General features: G+C 36.6%; 1 protein-coding gene across 2 annotated transcripts in view; it reads right to left on the bottom strand.

Moving 5' to 3' along the window:
* The window catches only part of MORC1 (MORC family CW-type zinc finger 1), a 175,309-nt gene that overhangs the window by 66,259 nt on the left and 86,967 nt on the right, over positions 1-22,083 (bottom strand). For both annotated transcript variants that reach the window (XM_024244907.3, XM_054551550.2), the window contains 3 exons: positions 9,392-9,520; positions 6,798-6,903; positions 1,827-1,965 (listed from right to left, as the gene is read on the bottom strand). In XM_024244907.3, the coding sequence (XP_024100675.3) occupies positions 1,827-1,965; positions 6,798-6,903; positions 9,392-9,520 (374 nt within the window). The remainder of the gene's footprint in view (positions 1-1,826; positions 1,966-6,797; positions 6,904-9,391; positions 9,521-22,083) is intronic.

The raw sequence follows: 22,083 nt of genomic DNA, 5'->3' as shown, positions 1-22,083 counted from the left end.
TTAACACAGATTCACAGTAAGTAAAACCAAGACTATCCCTGCTCTCACGGAACTTACATTTTGGTATTACAGATACTCTGTATTTCCCGTAATTCCCAGCCTGGGACAGACCTGAGGGCAAGTATGTGCTCAATGATCACCTCAAAATTAACTGGTTGCCTTTGGTTGAGTGAACCACAACCCAAAGCTTTCCTTGGTTACCACAAAAGCAGGGTCAGTTACAAGCCCTGAGTACTAGAAAGTACGTAAAAGATGTTAGGAATCTTTTCACAAAAAGATTTTGTAAAATTTTCCTTTTGCAAAAGGAAAAAGGAGGATGGAGTGGATTCTTATGTCCTTTGAAGTACGGGCAGTGAATTTCTATATAAATACTGCTAAATTTCTTTGTTTACATTTGAAACAAACTGGATCTATACCCTTGGCTTAAATCTTATGGAAAAAAAATCAACCACCAAGAAAAAAGAATAAACAGAGCTGTTGGCCCAAATCTGCTATTCCACCAGCTGCCATCAGATTCTCTACCTCAATGATGAATACAACATCCAATCCTAAACAAACAACAAGCTAATTAAGTCTTGATGATTGGCATTATTAGTATACTGGGGTTGGCTATCATTGCTATAGAAAAGAAAAACAATGTCCAGAGATGGCAATAAAGATGCAATCAATTCATAATGTGCTGAATGCCTTCACAAAGCTACCAAGTATGGTAAATAAGAAAGAAAAATTAAAATATTTCATAACAAAAAGATCTGAATGTACCTAATTATTTATTAAAAGTCTGTGAAACCTTTATTTCTGACTTTTGTCTGACAAGAAACCATGACTAAAGGCCTTAAAAACTGTAGAAAGTTGAGCCACTTTTTGGAGGTGGGGAGTGTTTAGGAGAATGTGTTTCCAAAGTGACTCTCAGTATCTTTCCAAGAGAGACCCTAAGACTCCAGGGTAAAAAAGATGGCTCTGGTTTCTTTGGTTGTTATCGCAGGTGGTATCTGACTTGCACTGCAGAACCCTAGCAAGTTAAGTGAGGTAAAAGAGTAATCTTCTATGAGCCCAGGAAAACACTTACTATAAGCTGCTACGGCTGGGGAGCTTAACTCCCACTTCATCATTGAATTTTATATTTTAATAAGCATTTTATTTCCTGACGTCTATAGATGTGTCCACACATTTGGACATATGCTACAAGTGCTATTTGAGGAAGCCGACAGGCCACACATTTAAAAAATGATGAATTTATGTGCTAAATCTACAGAGATTTAATTATTAGTCAAGAAAATAAAATAATTTTTCTACATGCCACATTTTCTTACACTCGAAATTGTCATGGTTACCTACATTGATTGATAGTAATGTTTTATTTATTGAATTTTCTTAACAATTAAATATGACTTTGACTTTCTAAGTTAATAGGTTAATGTTTTTTAAAAGAACTCTTTACCTTAAAACCCTCCCTCAGGGAAGAATGAAATAAAAACAGCCTAACCTTTGGAGTTACACAAACTTGTGCTGCGCCTTGACCACATGACCTTGGACATGCTGGCTGACTCTATAAGGCTCTATGTGCAGCTGTGGAGTAGAAATAAGTGTCCCTATTTCTCACATGCATTGTTGTATAGATGGGCTTAGATATCACATACACAGTATTTTTTTTACAAAACTCACCCTCTAGAACAGGTCTTAGATCCAAAATTAAAAGATGTCAAAAAGGACAGAAAAAAGAGTATACACAGTTTACCGTGTAAACCACTTTAGTCAATTTACACGTATGAAACCAACAGTTAAAGAGTCACAGTAGAATTAGGGAGGAATTAATCACAACTCACCTGTGGCTGCTGTTCTGCCCGTCTATGTTGATACTTTACGACCGACTCTCTAAGTTGCTTCTCTTTCTCATTTTTTGATGGTGATATTGTGCTCATGGTGCCCAATGGGATGGAAGGTAGACGTTCTACCTGATGACAACTTCAGAATCAACAAGTACAAGATTAACATCAGGAGAAATATAAAACTACTTACTGTCTGTAAAAGATGACTTACGTCTACAAGGAGTTACTCTTTATGTCATATATCCAAAATTCAAATAGAAAGGAAAAGCATTGTATTCATGGCTTTCGATAACAAATAACCTTAAATCTCTAATTTGCATGGAAAACAGCCTAATAAAATACGTGGACAGTAGCATATATTAACGAGGATGGGAAAGCGTCAATTATATCGCTAATGCTTCACTTATTCTACATTATCATAAAATGAGGCCTTTTGCAAAAATTATTTTGGATCACTGAGCTTATCTCATCACTGCCATTCCCCCCAACAAAAAAAATGGTAGCGAAATATATATGTCTCTTTAAAATATAGCAAATAATTATGCCTCTGAAACATATGGATTATCTGTTTGATGACCCAGGATGACTGTGAAGACCCGTGACTACGTGATGTGATGTAGGATTCAGCAATAGCCTCGGGAGGTAACGAGATGCGTTAAAGCCCCTTCCCCAAATCGCCCACTGGTCCTGACTGCAGCATCCTGCCCAAGTGCTCTGCTGCCATAAGAGTGTCTGCCTTCCAGCCTTACAGATATGCTGTTCTAATAACTTGTGGGTTAGTAAATACATAATAACGTAGAATGATTTGTAAATGAACAATAAACAGGCTATGGATGAGCACAGCCCTTGTTATAACTATAAAAAAATACTAATAACCCTCAAAGCATATGGTTTGGAAGGTTTGAGGCCATTTTTCCTTTTCTTACTTTTGTTTCTGTGGCTATGTACTGGGGAACTGAGTCAGCCAAACTGCTGAAAAAGTAAGATATTATTTTGTTCACTTTGGTATCAAGGCTTGATCCAGACAAGAAGTTCAGCTCCCACTGGGCATAGCTTTGATTCAGGGCATGGAGGGGAACATGCAGTAGTGTTGTAAGACGCTGAGGTCAGTTCTTCGAGCCCGCTCTAGGTCATGGAGTTTTCTATTATTGATTGGGGGTAGGGAAGGGAGGAGTTCCACTGAGCTACCAAAAAGAGGAGGGACAAAGTCCACAGAAAATACATGGGTGTTAGGCCAGGCAAGGGAGGAGGAGGCTGAGGATCGAGAGAGGACTTTCTCCCATCTGAAACAGTGAAGGAAAAGGGAGGCAGATGAGACCCACCATTTCTCTGTTTTTCAGGGCTGCAGCATATATTTTTCTCGCCCCATACCAACAGAGAAGAGTTAGGAACTACAATCAGATTCAGGTAGTACTGTGAAAAAACACTTAATTCCACCCACACATGGTGTTTGTTATTATCGTTATTTTCAAAGAAAGGTGTTAGGTAAACAAATTCTAGGGACAACTTCTATATATACAGCAACCCACAGTGTTGATTTGAAGACATCTGTGGGGTGACATCTATATAGGCTTCTATTTCATTTCAGAAAAGAACCTGTGACAACATTAAGTTTTTATTCGGAAGGAAGAAACCTCAAGCATTTTATTAGAATGCAATTCATTCAACTGTCTTCATTTAAAGATGTCTGGAAATGAATTACACCTTAATATGCAATACAATCCATAAATATTTTTTAACATCCTTTTCAAAATTCAGACATTTTTGGTTCAGCCAAGTAACAGGCATCATTTTTTCTCTGCTGGTAATCCCTATTTTCAATGCAGATAAGTGCATGGTATGAATGTAATGGAAGCATACTGATGGCTATTTCTCAGATACTGTGTCAGAAATGTATAGCCTCCCTCTGTGCTCGAAGTGGAAAACAAAACCAGGCTCCAGTGGTTTGAAAAAAGAATGGCTCCACCTTACCCTCTCCGGGTTACTAAATACTACCATTTGTAAGATGTATTTTGTCCACTAAAAAGTATCTGAATGAAAGTAGGCTTCCTGAAATGGAAAAGGATGCCTTCCAACAGACAATGTGATAAGGCAGGAAGAGTACAGGTTTTGCATCATTTTGAAACTTGGCTTCCAGTTTCAGCTGTAGTGAAGAATTCTGGGCAAGTCACTAATCCTTTCTTAGCCTATTTTCTTCTCTGAGAAATGGGGAAAGTTCATAGGCCTTTTATAAAAATGGAATGAGATAGCATATATAATTGCAAAGTAAGAGAAAGTTATTACTATGTTTCCAGCCCAAGTTCTAGTTACACATTGTTCATTCAAATGCTGTCTGTTGGCAATGGCCTTGCTGACAACTGGCAAATAACTACTGACAAGAAACCGTATTTTCTGTAAATACAGACAATGACACTTTTCACCCCATTACTCTGTCCTGCTACTCATAGACTATTCCCTAATAAATAATTATACTTGTCATCACTTTAATACACTTATTTTAAGTGATTCTATCCAAGTCCAATGGCATATATGTCAGGGGTTTTGCCTAGCAATAATGTATTTTGAAGCATATTCTCAAGGTGTAGATGGCCCATCCTACCATTTTGAATCAAAGAACTGAGCAAGGTCATCAGAATAATTTCTTCCCCCTCCCTGGGAATCATCATATCTACATCACCATTAAGGAGCTCCCATGAAGGAAGTGCCAAATCTCAATTAACTGCCCTTTTAATAAATTTTGCTTTACATCTCCCTTAAATCTCTTGCTGCCACTTTAAGCATATTTTTGTCACAATCTTTTCAGTGAAAATAAAACACAGATGGTTAATATCATGTCAGTATATTTAAAGAATCAAGGACTTAAGAAAATTATAAATATAAGAAAACATTTTTTGCATTTTAGGCTTTTAAGGTCCATCAGTTTTCTGTCAACATGGCTAAATTTATCTAGCCACTCATCACAAGTGGCACTGTTCTTATGTGTAAAAGAGACAATTAAATCAATAAGATCTTGTATTTGATAGCACAAGGTGACTACAATCAGCAATAGCTTATTATACATTTTATGATAACTAAAAGTATTACTTGAAATGTTCTAAAACAAAGAAATGATAAATGCTTGAAGTGATGAATACCTCCATTTATCCCGATGTGATTATTACATATTATATGCCTTATCAAAATATCTCATATCCTCAAAAATACATATACATATCATGTACTCATACAAATTAAAAATTAAATTTTTAAAGAGAGACAGAATTAATACAGCTTTGAAACTAATTTTACAATGCTCTGTGATGGTACTGTTACTTTTCAGAAGGGGGTGAGTCTGTGCCAATGCAGGGACAACAGTAAGTTGAAGGTAAGGGAAACTGCAGAGGACAGCTTCCCAGTTCTGTAGGTCTGACAGTGCCCAAGACTGGTCTAAGAAATCCTAGGGATAGGGTTACATCTGTGGGAAGTAGCCTAAATTCTGGGATCAAGGGCCTCTAGTGACCAGGGACTTTCAGCAGGTTGTCCTAACTATGGGGCTTAGCTGGATCCAGAGAAGATGCATAAAGATCCTATAATTATACCACATTCCAGTGTATGGGAAGCTGAGTTAAAGGGAGGTTATATAATTTCTGAGATTTCACAGCTAATAGAACCAGGAGTCAAACCCAGGCAGTCTGTCTCCAGAGTCTGAACTCTAAATACAACCCTAGACTATATGAAATTTCTTAGTTCATGGCAAGTTCATATGATTAACTATTCTTAATATTGAAACTGAGCCAACACTTTGTTCCTATTTGGGAGATACTTAAGTCCCAAGTTGGGGATGAACGCAGGTTAGGAAACAGAAGATCTTGGCCAGTGGCTTCATACATAGGTTTCTTAGCCTGGATTTGGGTTTGAATTCTCATTTTTCCAAAATAAAGAAGAATAGATCAGTGTTTTATAATCATGGTCCCTGGAGCTCTAGGCTTTCTGCAGAGTAGGGAACAGAAATAAAAAGTGGATACCTTTGGTTCCCAGCCTCTAATTCAATCAGGACATTTTTGCATTTATCTACTTTATTTTCGGGTTCTGTGACAAGTTTTTATTTGGGAAAAACAAGGTTGCATTGCAAAACAAGAAAGGGACACGAAAAAACCTGGGCCATGAGAAATCTAAGACCCTTTGCCACCTCTGACATTTTTCTTCAGTCTCTAAATATAAATAACCTAAGGACTCTAGATGAAAGGGGTTTTAGCAGCAGTTTCCAAATGTTTTCTTTTTCTTTTATCTTTTTGCTCGTCTTTTTCAGAGCTAGATAAAAAAAAAAACCAAACAGGAGTTATTACCCTAATGTCTATATTAAAAATATTGATTCACGTATCCAGCTCAAAGGACTTAGAACAGACTGCATGGAAAAGCAATGCTTGACTTAGGGGTGCCTTTGTTAAAGGGGAATACTAACTATTTTCCCTATGGGGGAAAATATTAGTCTAAAAGGGCTTGTAATAACATTGACATCCTTCAATATTTAATCAGTCTTTTTCCTGTTTTAGTCTGAACTTTTTCCTCCAAGAGTGTAAAGCAATGAAATCAATATATGATTTAAGCAGAAAAAGCATATGGTCTAACAGTTTAATGCCCCTGGAGACACTCTCTGAGTAACACTCCTGTACAATAAGGACATATGTTGTATGAAAATGAACTGGAAGGAAGAACTCTTAAGTACCAGGTTGTGGTCTCCCATGGGTGGAAGTGCAGAGCTGCTCACCCCAACATCTTCAGATAGTTACACCCAGATTTCTATTACTTGATGGAAAAGCACACCAATGAAATAATCTTTGCACAGGTAGCAGGGCATTAGAAAGAGTTTGAAGAGATACCAGATACTAAGCTAAAATCTATATTATAGATTGACATTTTCAAGGTTCATACATATGAACTTTAGAAATTAAAAATGAATAAAGAATTTTAGAAAATAATCAAAAATACCTGTTTTCCAAGCGGTTGGGATTATTAGCACAAATCCAAATGTCAAAAAATTCTTTTCCCTGATAATTAGTAGAGGAAGGTAAGACTCTCCATTTAAGACAAAGATCTGACAATCAAAACAAAATGACACAGAAAAGAGATCAGAAATGAATCTATCATAGTAAGATGTCAGTTTGCACATACCAAAAGTATGAGGTATCTCTCAATCCAAAGACAAGTGAATCCTTCATCATATACCATTATTCTTGATGACACATCTATTCTAAGGTTCTATGAGCTACTTCAGGACCCCAGAAACAAGTTATTATTATTATTGTCTCAGTTCCCTCCAGTTAGTTTCTGCTACTTTCAGCCAAAAGAACCTTAAATAATACATCCACTTCACCTCTTCTAAAACCAAATTAACAATTTCAGTGACTTGACTCTCCCATTTTCTCTGACCTACTACCCGTCTGCTGACAACACCACTTTCTGTCTCCAACTACATGATTAACGTAAGAAGGAAAACCATGGTCTCATCTAGCACAAAATTAAATCGAAAGAAAGAAGGAAAGCAAGAAGGAAGGAAGGAAGGAAGGAAGGAAGGAAGGGAAGTTAGTTTTTTGAACCATATACACATTTTCTTCTGTACTTTCTTCTGTTCTTATTCCCCTCTCCAGTCTATAGTTTCTGATTTCTTCACCCACTTTCCAAAACAGTCCTTCCTTGCCTTTAGGACGAAGGCACACTTCCCTCTCCAGGCTACACTTAGATTTAATCCTGAATTCCCTCCAGACACACTGCTAACGGCTCGTAGGTTAACACTTGTCTCTTTCTTCTAAGGCAGAGACAGTCAGTATACACAAAGGTTAAGAACTTGAACAGCTCCACCTCTTACCACCTCTGTGATCTTGGACAAATTATTTAACTTCTTATATTTCAGTATCATTATCTATTAAAAGATTAATATTATATTAGTACTTATCTAAAAGTTACTGAGAATGAAATGACGTCCTCCTCCTCATCATCATCATAAAAACCAACACTGCTAGACACTATCCTTAGCACTTAGTAAACTTTATTAATTCACATTATTCTTAAAACTCTATAATGTAGCTACAAGTACTAATCTCATTTCATAAAAGAAGAAACTGAGACTTAAAGAAGTTAAACAATTTGCCCAATTTTGTATAGCTCTTGGGTACTGGAGATTGGATTCTAACAGTACCTGGTACAAATCAAAATCACAGTAACTGTTATCCATTATTATTAGCATGTGACAGGCTGTCACATACTGTCATCAATTTCCTCAATTATACCTTCTAAGTATCTGTCATGTATGATTCTTCTAACTCTCACTGCCACACCTTCATTCAGACATTTATAATTCGTCACCTGGATCCTAGATTACAACAACAGTCTCCTGTTCTAGCCCTTCACCAAGTCATCCTTCACTGAGCTGCCAGAACAACTTTAACTACAAGTTACCTCTGACCAGTCAGGTCTTCCTTGGAATACTCCCAGGCAAAAGGCTGGGGAGGTGCTCCCCGAGAGCTGTATAAATACTTCCACAGAGTTTTACACACTATAGGCTGCTTTTTTGTTTGCTCGTCTGTTTTTCTCTCCTGAGCTGTTAGTTACAGATATTACAGACTCTTTAATTCCCTGCCCCTTTGTGTAGTGGCTAGAAAACATATCAGTAAGTGCTGAATGTAATTATCCTCCTATGGAAAAAATTCCAATACCTCCTGCTTGCTTATCAAAGTAAAACCTTATCCTGACATTCAAGAATCTCTAACATCTTTACCCAACCTAATACTTTTGTCTTATTATTTATTCATTGTTCAGTGATTCAGTTGTCAGTTACTAAACTCCTACTATGTATTAGTGTTACATATTAAAAATAGAAAGATGGCTCTTTCTATTACTCTTTCACAAACATTTTAGCTGAAGTGAACACCTGATATTAACTCACATTTCCCTACTCTTCATCTCTGCCTATCAAAATTCTATTTTAATTAATTAATTTATTTTTTTTGAGACAGGGACTCACTGCGTTGCCCAGGGTGGAATGCAGAGGCACAATCACAGCTCACCACAGCCTCAACCTCCCAGGCTCAAGCGATCCTCCCACTTCAGCCTCTCAAGTAGCTGCGACCACAGGTGTGCACCACCGTGCCTGGCTAATTTTTGCATTTTTTGTAGGGGCGGGGTTTTGCCACGTTGTATAGGCTGGTATCGAACTCCTGAACTCAAGCAATCTACCCACCTCAGCCTCCCAAAGTGCCAGGATTATAGGCATGAGCCACCATGCCTGGCCTGAAACTATTTTAAAGACTATCACAAATGCTACTCCATCATAGAATCTTGCCTCTACTCCCCCATCCTTTTCTTTGAACCCTCAAATAATTATTTGTCTCTATTATATCATTTACCTTATTTTTCCCTGTATTACAATTATTTTCACACTTATAACTTTCTTCTAGACTGTAAACTCCTGGAAAGCAAGATGTCTTACTCACCTTTGTCTCCCTCATCCCTCATTTCTTAACACAATGACTTGCATATTTAAGAATTCTTAATATTTGGTAATTAGAATGGACTTCAACACTCACCACATTGTACGATGAATGGGATACCCATGGCTTGTCTTCTTTGATATTGAATAGAATTTAAAGGTTTCTCCACGTCGATGTCATTCTGGTATCCAAATTCATTGCAAAACAATGTTAGATTTCTATTATCTTTAAAAAAAAAAAAAGCAGGCAAAGAATAACAAAAAAAATCATTAAAATCAAAACAATTGGCAAAGGGAAGTGTGTATATACAATATGATCTCAACTGTGTATTAATACATATACAGAAATAAGAGATTAAAATATCAATATTGGTTGTCTCTGAATAGTGATATGATGAGTAAAAACTATTTTCTGCTTTAGTCTTTTTGCATTTTCCAAATTATATGCAGTAAATCTCCAACATCTTTATAATAAAAATAAAGACAATAGCATGTATTTTAAAAGTTACGTGTTTATGCAATAAAACACATTGACATTTAAAGCATTGTTCTTAAGCATTCCCTGGAAAGACTGTACTGATTAAACTTTAAAGGGCACTCTTAAAATTATTGATATAAATATTTATCTTTCTTATCTCACAGACAGAGGTGGGGTTTTTTATCTTTATTTTATCTCTGGTTCCTTTTCTCTCCAGTCTTTATTGTTTATGCACTATCCTATCCCCAAATTGAGTATTTCCTCCTTGCTTGGAAACACTACTCATCATGGAGGACTGTTAGAGAGTTGTTTTGTTCTTATTCTTTGATCCAGCAATTATACTGTTAGGAATTATCCTTACACACGTACATAAGTTGCCATGTATATTATAGCATTGCTCAACTAGTAAAAAGTTGGAGATAATGTAAAAGCATATGAACAAAAGAACTGACAAACTCTGTTCCCCAAAAATGGAACAGTGGGAAACCTTTAAAAAGGAGGAAGTAGAGCTAAATGTAGTGTTGCATCAAGATCTCCAAGTTATAGTTTTAATTTTTTTTAATATATATATATCAAAGAGTATCCCTAGTGTAATCATTTTATGTAATGTATGAAAAGCCTGTCCATATAAAATTGCGATGCACATTTTCCTGAATGGATGCAAAAGAAAGTTTTAATAGCGGATATCTTTAGAGCAGAAAGAGAGGTGGAGAGGAAGGCAAGGGAAAATACTTTTACTTTTCACTTTTTATTTTTCTTAGCACTTTGAATATCTTTACATGTGCATATACTTAAAATTTAAAGAAAAAAAAAAGAATCCATGTTTGACTGTTTTGTCCAATATGATAACCACTAACCATGGTACCAGCCTTACAACAACCTTAACATATGGCTATGTAATCCATGAAAAATGCAAATAAATGACCTAACACCTTATTATTCCTGTTAAAATTTTGGCTCAGGGTGCTATGGGGCTTAGAGATCAGCAGAGAAATAACTCAGCTTTCAAAAGGGTCTTCACAGTTGGGCTGGGCTAAACAGACCTCACAAATTCCCAGGTCTGCCCTCTTGTCTCTTCACAAAATCCCCAGCTGCTCTTGCTCCAAATTTTCCTTTGCATTTGGCTTTTGGGGCTTTTAATTCAGACTTTCAGTTTCTTCTCTTGGCCCAGTATTTGTTTTTTGTGGAGAATCAAGCAATTTCATCTTAAATACTAATCTGCCGTATTGACTTACGATTAACCCGTTCTGGAAATGCCTCTAAAATTTCTACTTTATCTACTGTTACTGTAAATCCTTCCCTTAGGTCAAAACAACCCTTGACCATAAAACCTGTAATTAGGTAGATTCACATTGCATTCTTACAATTCACTGAGGGGTTGACTTCAATTGTCCTACACATTCTTTCCCTATGGTTTTTAAGTCCTGGGTCTGGGGGTTAACGGCACAGGGATCCACCATTCTTATCTCACCACAGTCTAAGACATAGCTTTTGTTCCTAAGACCCTATTAAATGTTTCTTTCTAAGAAACTGGATTCGTCAGCCTCTTTCTTTGGCCTCTCAGCTTCCTTAGCCTTTGAGGGTAGCGTCACATGGACTTGTTAACAGTGGAACTGTCTTGGTTCATCTCATACTCTTCTTCTCTGTACACCAGATCCTGATGTACTACTCCCTGGTATCTAGAAGGGTTGATGAGGTTTTTCTTCTCTGATTTCTTTCTCTGTGTGTGTGTGTTTTTAATTATACTTTAAGTTCTAGGGTACATGTGCACAATGTGCAGGTTTGTTACATAGGCATACATGTGCCATGTTGGTTTGCTGCACCCATCAACTCGTCATTTACTTTAGGTATTTCTCCTAATGCTATCTCTCTCCCAGCGCCCCCACCCCCTGACAGGCCCTGGTGTGTGATGTTTCCCTCCCTGTGTCCAAGTGTTCTCATTGTTCAATTCCCACCTATGAGTGAGAACATGAGGTGTTTGGTTTTCTGTCCTTGTTATAGTTTGCTCAGAATGATAGTTTCTAGCTTCATCCATGTCCCTGCAAAGGACATGAACTCATCCTTTTTTACGGCAGCATAGTATTCCATGATGTATATGCGCCACATTTTCTTTATCTAGTCTATCATTGATGGACATTTGGGTTGGTTCCAAGTCTTTGCTATTGTGAATAGTTCTTCAATAAACATACGTGTGCATGTGTCTTTATAGCAGCATGATTTCTAATCCTTTGGGTATATACCCAGTAATAGGATTGCTGGGTCAAATGGTATTTCTAGCCCTAGATCCTTGAGGAATTGCCACACTGTCTTCCACAATGGTTGAACTAATTTACACTCCCACCAACAGGGTAAAAGCATTCCTATTTCTCCACATCCTCTCCAGTGTCTGTTGTTTCATGACTTTTTAATGATCACCATTATAACTGGCATGAGACGGTATCTCACTGTGGTTCTGATTTGCATTTCTCTGATGAGCAGTGATGATGAGCATTTTTTCATGTGTCTTTTGGCTGCATAAATGTCTTCTTTTAAGAAGCATCTGTTCATATCCTTTGCCCACTTGTTGATGGGTTTTTTTGTTGTAAATTTGTTTAAATTCTTTGTAGATTCTGGATATTAATCCTTTGCCAGATGGGTAGATTGCAAACATTTTCTCCCATTCTGCAGGTTGCTTGTTCACTCTGATGGTAGTTTCTTTTGCTGTGCTGAAGCTCTTCAGTTTAATTAGATCCCATTTGTCTATTTTGGCTTTTGTTGACATTACTTTTTATGTTTTGGTCATGAAGCCTTTGTCCATGCCTATGTCCTGAATGGTATTGCCTAGGTTTTCTTCTAGGGTTTTTATGGTTTTAGGTCTTACATTTAAGTCTTTAATCCATCTTGAGTTAATATTTGTACAGGGTGTAAGGAAGGGATCCAGTTTCGGCTTTCTTCATATGGCTAGCCAGTTTTCCCAGCACTATTTATTAAATAGGGAATCCTTTCCCCATTTCTTGGTTTTGTCAGGTTTGTCAAAGACCAGATGGTTGCAGATGTATGGTGTTATTTCTGAGGACTCTGTTCTGTTCCATTGGTCTATATATCTGTTTTGGTACCAGTACCATGCTGTTTTGGTTACTGTAGCCTTGTAGTATAGTTTGAAGTCAGGTAGCGTGATGCCTCCAGCTTTGTTCTTTTTGCTTAGGATTGTCTTGGCTACACAGGCTGTTTTTTGGTTAAGACAGAGTCTCACTCCTTCACTCAGGCTGAAGTGCAGTGGCGTGATCTTGGCTCACTGCAACCTCTGCCTCCTGGGTTCAAGCAATTCTCGTGACTCAGCCTCCTGAATAGCTGGGATTACAGGTGTGCACCAAAGTGCCTGGCTAATTTTTGTATTTTTAGTAGAGATGGACTTCACCATGTTGCCCAGGTTGGTCTTGAACGCCTGACCTGAAGTGATCCACCCGCCTCAGCCTCCCAAAGTGCTAGGATTACAGGCATGAGCCACCATGCCCCGCCTGCTTCTCTGATTTCTACATTAACTATTTAGTATTTACTATATCAAAGCAGAGGGTGCTGTAGATTAAAAGAAACATGGATTTGAGTGCTGGCTCTGTTATATATTAGTTGTATAGTTGTGGGCAAGCCACTAAACTTTCTCATCTATCAAGTGAGTGACTGCAGTAATCTGCCTTGCAAATTTATCACAAAGAATAAATGTGAAGGCACACTAAAAACTATAAAACCTGGAGGATTCTGGGAAGAAGATAGAGTAGGAAGCATCAGAAGTCTGTTTCACCACCTAGACAAAAACTGCACTGGCAGAATCTCATGTAACTATTTAGGAACTCTGGAGTCAACTGAAGGCTTAAAACTTTCAGGGGAAGGGATGGATATTAAATTGCAGTTAATTTCAGTCATTTCAGCTCTCAGCCAGTAGTAGCTACCCATCCTATACTCCATGTTCCTGGAAGGTCTTTCACACAGCTTGCTGAAATTAGGATGGGGAGAAAAAAAGACCCTGTCCTCCAAATAATGGGGACTCCTGCTCTGATCACTGATTGCTGGCTATGATCACAGAAGTATACATGAAGAGGTGAAGGCCATTTTTGTTACACCTCTCCCTCACGGTTGCAAGTCCCTCCCCTTCTAGCTGGAGTGAATTCCAGGGGATTTAAGGGACTGGTGTTTTTTTTTACCTCCTTTCATTTATCTCCTTTTCACCTTATGGAAACCAGACATTGAAGACTAGTGCATCCAAAAGCTGCTACATGTAGAGAGGAAATTAGGAAGTCACTGCACGTGTCCAGGCAAAGGCACAGGCTCAGGCTCAGAAAAACCCAAGAAAACCTTAAGTGCATAGCTCGGGCTGATCTGCACAGAGAGCGCCTACAACAATTTAAACAACAACAACAAAAAAAAGCAGTAAGTCTTAGAGAAGGAAGAGACTCTGATTTCCGGAAATACAACACTGTTAGATTCAAATGTCCAGTCTTCAGCAAAAGAAAAATCACAAGTCATATGTAGAAACAGGAAAGTATGGCACATTCCAAGCAAAAGAATGAATCAACAGAAATTGTGCCTGAAAAACACCTGATGGCAGATCTACTAGACAAAGACTTTAAAATGACTGTCTCAAAGACACTCAAAGAACTGAAAGAAAAAAAAAAAGAAAGAAAGAAAGAAAAAAAGAAAAGAAAAAAGAAGGCCAGGCACAGTGGCTCATGCCTGTAATCCCAGCACTGTGGGAAGCCGAGGCAGGTGGATTACCTGGGGTCAGGAGTTTGAGATCAGCCTGATCAACATGGTGAAACCCCGTCTCTACTAAAAATACAAAAATTAGCCAGGTGTGGTGGCACACACCTGTAATCCCAACTACCTGGGTGGCTGAGGCATGAGAATCTCTTGAAACTGGGAGGCAGAGGTTGCAGTGAGCAGAGATTGTGCCACTGCACTCCAGACTGGCTGAAAGAGTAAAACTCTGTCTCAAAAAAAAAAAAGAAAGAAAGAAATGTGAAAAAGTCAAGAAAATGATGTATGAACAAAATGTAAATATCATAAAGAAATATAGAACTTAAAAAGAAAATAAAAAGAAATTATGGAGCTGAAAAAATACCATAACTGAAATTTAAAAATCACTAGAGGGATACAGAGTCAGATTTGAGAAAGCAGAAGAGAAGAGCCACCAAGCGTGGTGGCTCACGCCTGTAATCCCAGTACTTTGGAAGGCCAAGGCAGGTGGATCACGAGGTCAAGAGATCAAGACCATCCTGGCCAACATGGTGAAACCCCGTCTCTACTAAAAATACAAAAAAATAGCCAGGCGTGGTGGTGGATACCTGTAGTCCCAGCTACTCAGGAGGCTGAAGCAGGAAAATGGCGTGAATCTGGGAGGCAGAGCTTGCAGTGAGCCGAGATCGCGCCACTGCACTCCAGCCTGGGCGACAGACAAAGACTCTGTCTCAAAAAAAAAAGAAAATAAAAAGAGAAAGCAGAAGAGAAAATCTGAACACAGAAGTGAACTTTAATACAGAATAATGAAAACTAAGTCTAATGAACAACAACAAAAAAATATTGTATAAAAGTGGCCAGGCACAGTGGCTCACACCTGTAATTCTAGTACTTTGGGAGGCCAAGGTGGGCGGATCACCTGATGTCAGGAGTTCAAGACCCCCTGGCCAACATGGTAAACCCCGTCTCTACTAAAAATGCAAAAAAATTAGGCCGGGCACCATGGCTCAAGCCTGTAATCCCAGCACTTTTGGAGGCCAAGCGGGCAGATCAAGAGGTCAAGAGATCAAGACCATCCTGGCCAACATGGTGAAACCACGTCTCTACTAAAAATACAAAAGTTAGCTGGGTATGGTGGCACATACCTGTAGTCCCAGTGACTCAGGAGGCTGAGGCAGAAGAATTGCTTGAACCAGAAGGCGGAGGTTGCAATGAGCTGAGATCGTGCCATTGCACTCCAGCCTGGTGACAGAGTAAGACTCTATCTCAAAAAAAAAAAAAAAAAAAATTAGCCAGGGGTGGTGCACACCTGTAATGCCAACTACTCAGGTGGCTGAGGCATGAGAATTGCTTGAACCCAGGAGGTGGAGGTTGCAGTGAGCCGAGATTGTGCCGCTACACTCCAGCCTGGGCAACAGAGTGAGACTCCATCTCAAAAAAAAAAATTGAATAAAAGTGAACAGAGCCTAAGAACTAGACATCATCAAGTAAGCCATTGTACACCTTATGGAAACCCTAGAAGAAAATGAGAGAAAGAAAGGGGGCGACTATTCAAATAAATAAGGGCCAAAATTTTTCTATATTTGGTGAAAAACATGAATGTAAACATCTAAGGTGCTTAAAAAATTTCAAGTAGGATGAACTCAAAAAGACCCAAGAAACATCATAATCAAACTGTAGAAAGACAAAGACAAAGATTTTTGAAAGTAGAAAGAAAAAAGCAACTTGTCACATACAAGGGATCTTCAATAAGATTATCAGAAGATTTCTCATCAGAAGGGAAGCCAGAGGCAGTGAACTGACATTATTAAAGTGCCAAAAGAAAACAATCAACTAAGAATCCTATATTTGGCAAAACTATCCTTTAAAAGTGAGAGAGAAATTAAGACATCCTCAGATAAACAAAAAGCAAAAGAGTTCATTACCACTAAGACCAGCACTGCAAGAAATGCTAAGGGAATTTTGCAGGTTGACATGAAAGGACATTAGACAGTAACTAGTAACTGTATAAAGAAATAAAGATATCATTAAAGGTAAATAAATGGGCAATTATAAAACAAGTATTATTGTAACAATAGTAAGTAACTACACTCCTGGTTTCCTACATAATTTAAGAGACTAATGCATTAAAATTATTAGTTTATGTTTTTGTACATACATGGTATAAAAATGTAATTTTATGACATTAGTAACTGAAAGGAGTGGGAAAAGAGCTTCTTGACCCTTTTCCTGTTTGGAAAAAAAAGTGTAGTTCATTGCCAGCATTCATTTAACATGTTCTTTGAGGCTGAAGCAAATCTGACTGATTTTCAATGTGAAAATAAAATATAAAAACTGATCTTTAGAGTTGTTTCTAAACAGAACTAACACCAGAATCATCTGAATAATCAGAATTGCCTATTTTGAAAAAATCAGATACATCAAATGAATCTTTGGCCAACAACTGTTTGAGAACAATGTTAGCATCATGCATAGGAATGCTTTGTTTTCCTAGGTTTACATTTTCACGATCAAAAATTACCATATTTTGTAAATAGAAATGCCACTACTAAAAACAGAATGCTATAAACAAAGCTGATATACTAGAGCAATGTGAAAATAATAATTAAAAGTGAGATATTTCATGGCAAAGTTATCTTGGGGTAAATGTAGCCGCAAGCGCCACTGGTGAGTATCCTTGGGGCAAACAGGAAAAGGGTTAAGGATCAGAGTTTTTGTATGTTATTGAAGTTAAGCTGGTATATATTTAAATTAGAATGTTATCACTTTAGCATGTTAAATGTGATCTCCATAGTAACCACAAAAAAATGGCTAGAATATACTTTCGTTTCACTACAAAAAATCAACAAGACACAAAAGAAAATAACGCAGGAAATGAGTAACAAAAAGCTATAAGGCATAGATAAAACAATTAATAAAATGACAACATTTTCTCCTTATCAGTAATACTTTAAATGCAAATGGACTAAACATTCCATTCAAAAGACAGAGATTAGCAGAATAATTAAAAAACGTAATCCCAGCATATGTTGTCTACAAGATACTTACTTTTGATCCAAAGACACAAATTGGTTGAAAATGAAATGATGGAAAAGTATATTTCTTGCAAATAGTAACCAAAAGAGAGCAGATATGGCTATGATAATATCAGGCAAAACAGACTTGAAATCAAAAGTTTATGAGAGACAAAGAAGGACATTATACTTTAATGGGAGGTTCAGTATAGCTAGAAAATGTAACAATTACAAACATTTCTGTACCTAATAACAGACCATCAAGTATATAAAGCAAAAATTAATAAAATTGAAGGGAGAAATAAACAGTTCTACAATATTAACTGGATACTTTAATACCTCACTCTCAATAACTGATAGAACATCAAGACAGAAGTAAAGTAAGGAAATGGAGTAGTTGAACAACACAATAAACCAACTATATCTAAAAACAAAGAGTCAATAGATTTAAAAAGATAGATATCATATACAATACCTTCTCCGACCACAACAGGATGAAATTAGAAATAACAAAAGGAAAACAGGAAAATTCACAAATTTGTGGACATTAAATAACAAACTATTAAATAATAAATAAATCAAATAAAAAATCACAGGTGTAATCCCAGCTACTCGGAAGGCTGAGGCATGAGAATCACTTGAATCCAGGAGGTGGAGGTTGCAGTGAACTGAGATCATGCTGCTGCACTCCAGCCTGGGCGACAGAGAAAGACTGTGTCTCAAAAAAAAAAAAAAAAAAAAAAAAATCACATGGAAATTTAAAAATATTGAGAGATGAAAACAAAAACACTACATGCTAAAACTTACAGGACACAGCAAAAACAGTGCAATGGGGAAAATTTACAGCTTTTACAAATGCTTATATTTAAAAAACAAGAAAGACCTCAAATAAAAATCTAACTTTACAACTTAAAGAACTAGAAAAAGAAGAACAAACTAAACTGAAAGCCAGCAGGAAAAGGGGCATAAAGGTTAGAGCAGAAATAAATGAAATAGAGAATAGAAAAATAATATAGCAAATCAACAAAATCAAAAGTCAGTTCTTCAAAAAGAGAAACAAAATTGACAAACCTTTAGCTAGACGAACTAAGACAAAAAGAGAGAAGGTCCAAATTACTAAAATCAAAAATGACAGTGGGGACATTACTATGAGTTCTACTGAAATAAAAAGGACTATAAAAGAGAACAATGAGCAATTATACAACAAATTGGATAACTTAGATGAAATGGACAAATTCCTAGAAACACAATACCTACCAAGACTAAACCATGAAGAAACAAAAAATCAGAATAGGTCTACAACAAGTAAGGAGAATGAATCAGTAATAACAAATCTCCCAACAAAGAAAAGTCCTGGAACTGATGGCTTCTTCAGTGACTGCTGCCAAACATTTAAAGAAGAACCAACATCAATCTTTCTCAAACTTTTTTTAAAAATTGAAAAGGAGGAAACATTCCTCCTTAACTCATTCTATAAAGCTGGCATTATCCTATCTCTTTGACACTAACACAAAAGAAAACTACAGACCAATATTCCTTTTGACAATGATGCAAAAGTTCACAATAAACTACTAGCAAACTGAATTAAGAAGCATATTCAAAAGACTATACATCATGACCAAGTGGAATTTATTCATTGTCAATATACAAAAATCAATGTAATAGATCACATTAAGAGAATAAAGAAAAAAACTGCATGATCATCCCAACTGATGTAGAGAAGGCATATGATATAATTCAACATCCTTTCATAATAAAAACACTCAACAAATTAGGACAGAAGGAAACTACTTCAACATAATAAAAGCCGTATGTGAAAAATCCACAGAGAATATTGTACTCAATGGTAAAAGACTGAACCTGTTTTCTCTAACATAAGGGACAAGGCAAAGATGCCCATTCTCACCACTTCCATTCAAAATAGTACTGGAAGTCCTAGCCAGAGTGATTAGGCAAGAAAAAGAATACAAGGCATCCAGACTGGAAAGGAAGAAGTAGAATTATCTCTGTACACAGTTGATATAATCTTATATGTAGAATACCCTAAATATTCCATGCAATTTTTAAAAAACTGTTAGAACTAATAAAAAATTCAACAAAGTAGGAAACAAAGTCAATGCACAGAGATCAGTTTTATTTCTATACACTAACAATGAGCAACCCAAAAAGAAAAATTAGAAGACAATTCCATTTACAATACTATCAAAAAGACAACTTAGGAATTAACTTAATCAAGGAGGTGAAAAACATGTACAATGAAAACTGTAAAACATTTCTTAAAGAAATTTAAAAAGTCATAAATAAATGGAAAGACATCTCATGGTTATGGACTGGAAGTTTAACTTAACACTGTTAAGATGTCATTACTACCCAAAGCAATTTACAGATTTAATGCAATTCTTATGAAAATTTCAATGATCTTTTTTGTGGAAATAGAAAAACCAATCCTAAAGTTCACATGAAATACAGAAAGATTCTAAACACCCAAAACAAGCCTGAAAAAGAGTAATAAAGCTAGAGAACTCACACTTCCTAACTTCAAAACTCACTAAAGCTACAGAAATCTAAAGAGTTGGCACTGACATAAAGACAGACATATAGACCAATGGATAGACAGTCCAGAAAAATAAACTCTCACATAATCAAATATGGTCAAATTATTTTTGACAAGGGTGTCACAAACATTCAATGGAGAAAAGACAGTCTTTCCAACAAATGGTATGGAGAAAATTGGATATCTACATGTGAAAGAATAAAACTGGACTCTTACATAACACCATTTGCAAAAATTAACTCAAAATGAATCCATAACCTAAATGTAAGATCTTAAACTAGAAAACTCTTAAAAAACAAAAGGCACCATTACATTTGGCAACACTTCGTAAAATATATCATACCAAAGGCACAAGCAACAAAAGATAAAATAGACAAATGGCAACCCACAGAATGAAAAAATATAATGGGAAATCATATATCTGATGACCGGTATCCAAAATGGAGAGAGAACTCCTCAAACTCAGCAACAACAATGAAAATAATCCAACTCAAAAAAAACCAAAGAACTTAAACGGACATTTCTCCAAGGAAAATATATAAATGGCCAGTAAGCACAAGAAATGATGCCCCAAATCACTAATAATTAGGGAAATGTAAATCAAAACTGCAATGAGATACCACTTTATACTCATTAGGATAGCTACCATCAAAAAAAGAACCCACAAAATAACAAGTGTTGGTGAAGATGTGGAGAAATTGGAACCCCTGTGCACTGTCGGTGGGAAGTAAAACGGTGTGGCCACTGTGGAAAAGAATATGGTAGGTCCTCAAAAACTTAAAAATAGAATTACCATGTGATCTGGCAATTCCACTGCTGGGTATATACACAAAAGAACTTAAAGCAGGGTCTCAATTTTCAAAAGAAGACATATAAGTGGCCAACACACATATATTTTTTAAATGCTCCATGTGACTAAGCACCCGGGAAATACAAATTAAAACCACAGGGAGATATCACCTCATATCTGTTAGAATGACTATTACCAAAGACATGAAAGGTAAGTGTTGGCAAGGATGCAGATAGAAACAAACCCTAACACTGGTAGCAAGAATATGAATTAGTGTAGCCATTATGAAAAATAATATGGAGTTTCCTTCAAAAATTAAAAATAGAACTACTATATGATCCAGCACGTCCTCTTCTGTATATTTATCCAACGGAAATGAAATCAGTATGTTAAAGAGATACCTGCACACCCATATTCATTGCAGCACTATTTATAAATAGCTAAGATATGGGATCAATCTAAGTGTCCATCAATAGATGAAGGGTTTCAGAACATGTGGTACCTATACAATGGAATACTATTTAGCCTTTTAAAAGAAGGAAATGTCATTTGCAAAGCCATGAATGAATCTGGTGAACATTACGTTAAGTGAAATAAGCCAGGCACTGAAAGACAAATACTGCATATTTCATTTATATGTGAAATCTTAAAAAGTCAAACTCATAGAAGCACAGAGTAGAATGATGGTTACCAGAGGCTGGGGGAGGGGGTTGGGGAGATGTTGGTTAAAAGATACACAATTTCAATTAGGCAGGATAAATAAGTTCAAAAGATCTATTGTACATCATTGTGACTATAATTAATAACAATATGTTATGTACTTGAAAATTGCTTTTAAAAAACACAGGGCCTTAAAGAGAAATGTGTATACCCATTTTCAAAGTAACATTATTCACAATAGCTAAAACATGGAAGCAACTCAAGTGTCTATGCACAGATGAATGGATAAGCAAAATGTGTGGGGGGGGTGTGTATAACAGAATATTATTCAGCCTTAAAAATGAAGGGAATTTGACATATGCTATAACACGGATGAACTTTGAGGACATTATGCTAAGTGAAATAAGCCAGTCACAAAAGGATAAATACTGTATTGTTCCACTTACATGAGGTACTTAGAGTAGTCATAGAGACAGAAAGTAGAATGGTGGTTGTTAGAGGATGGAAAAGCGGGGAATTGGGAGCTATTGTTTCATGGGTATAGCATTTTAGTTGTGCAAGATGAAAAGAGTTTTAGAGATGG

This window comes from Pongo abelii, chromosome 2 (genome assembly GCF_028885655.2).
Source record: "Pongo abelii isolate AG06213 chromosome 2, NHGRI_mPonAbe1-v2.0_pri, whole genome shotgun sequence".
NCBI lineage: Eukaryota > Metazoa > Chordata > Mammalia > Primates > Hominidae > Pongo > Pongo abelii.
Note: the sequence above shows the minus strand (reverse complement) of the source record. Positions and strands in the feature narration are given on the sequence as shown.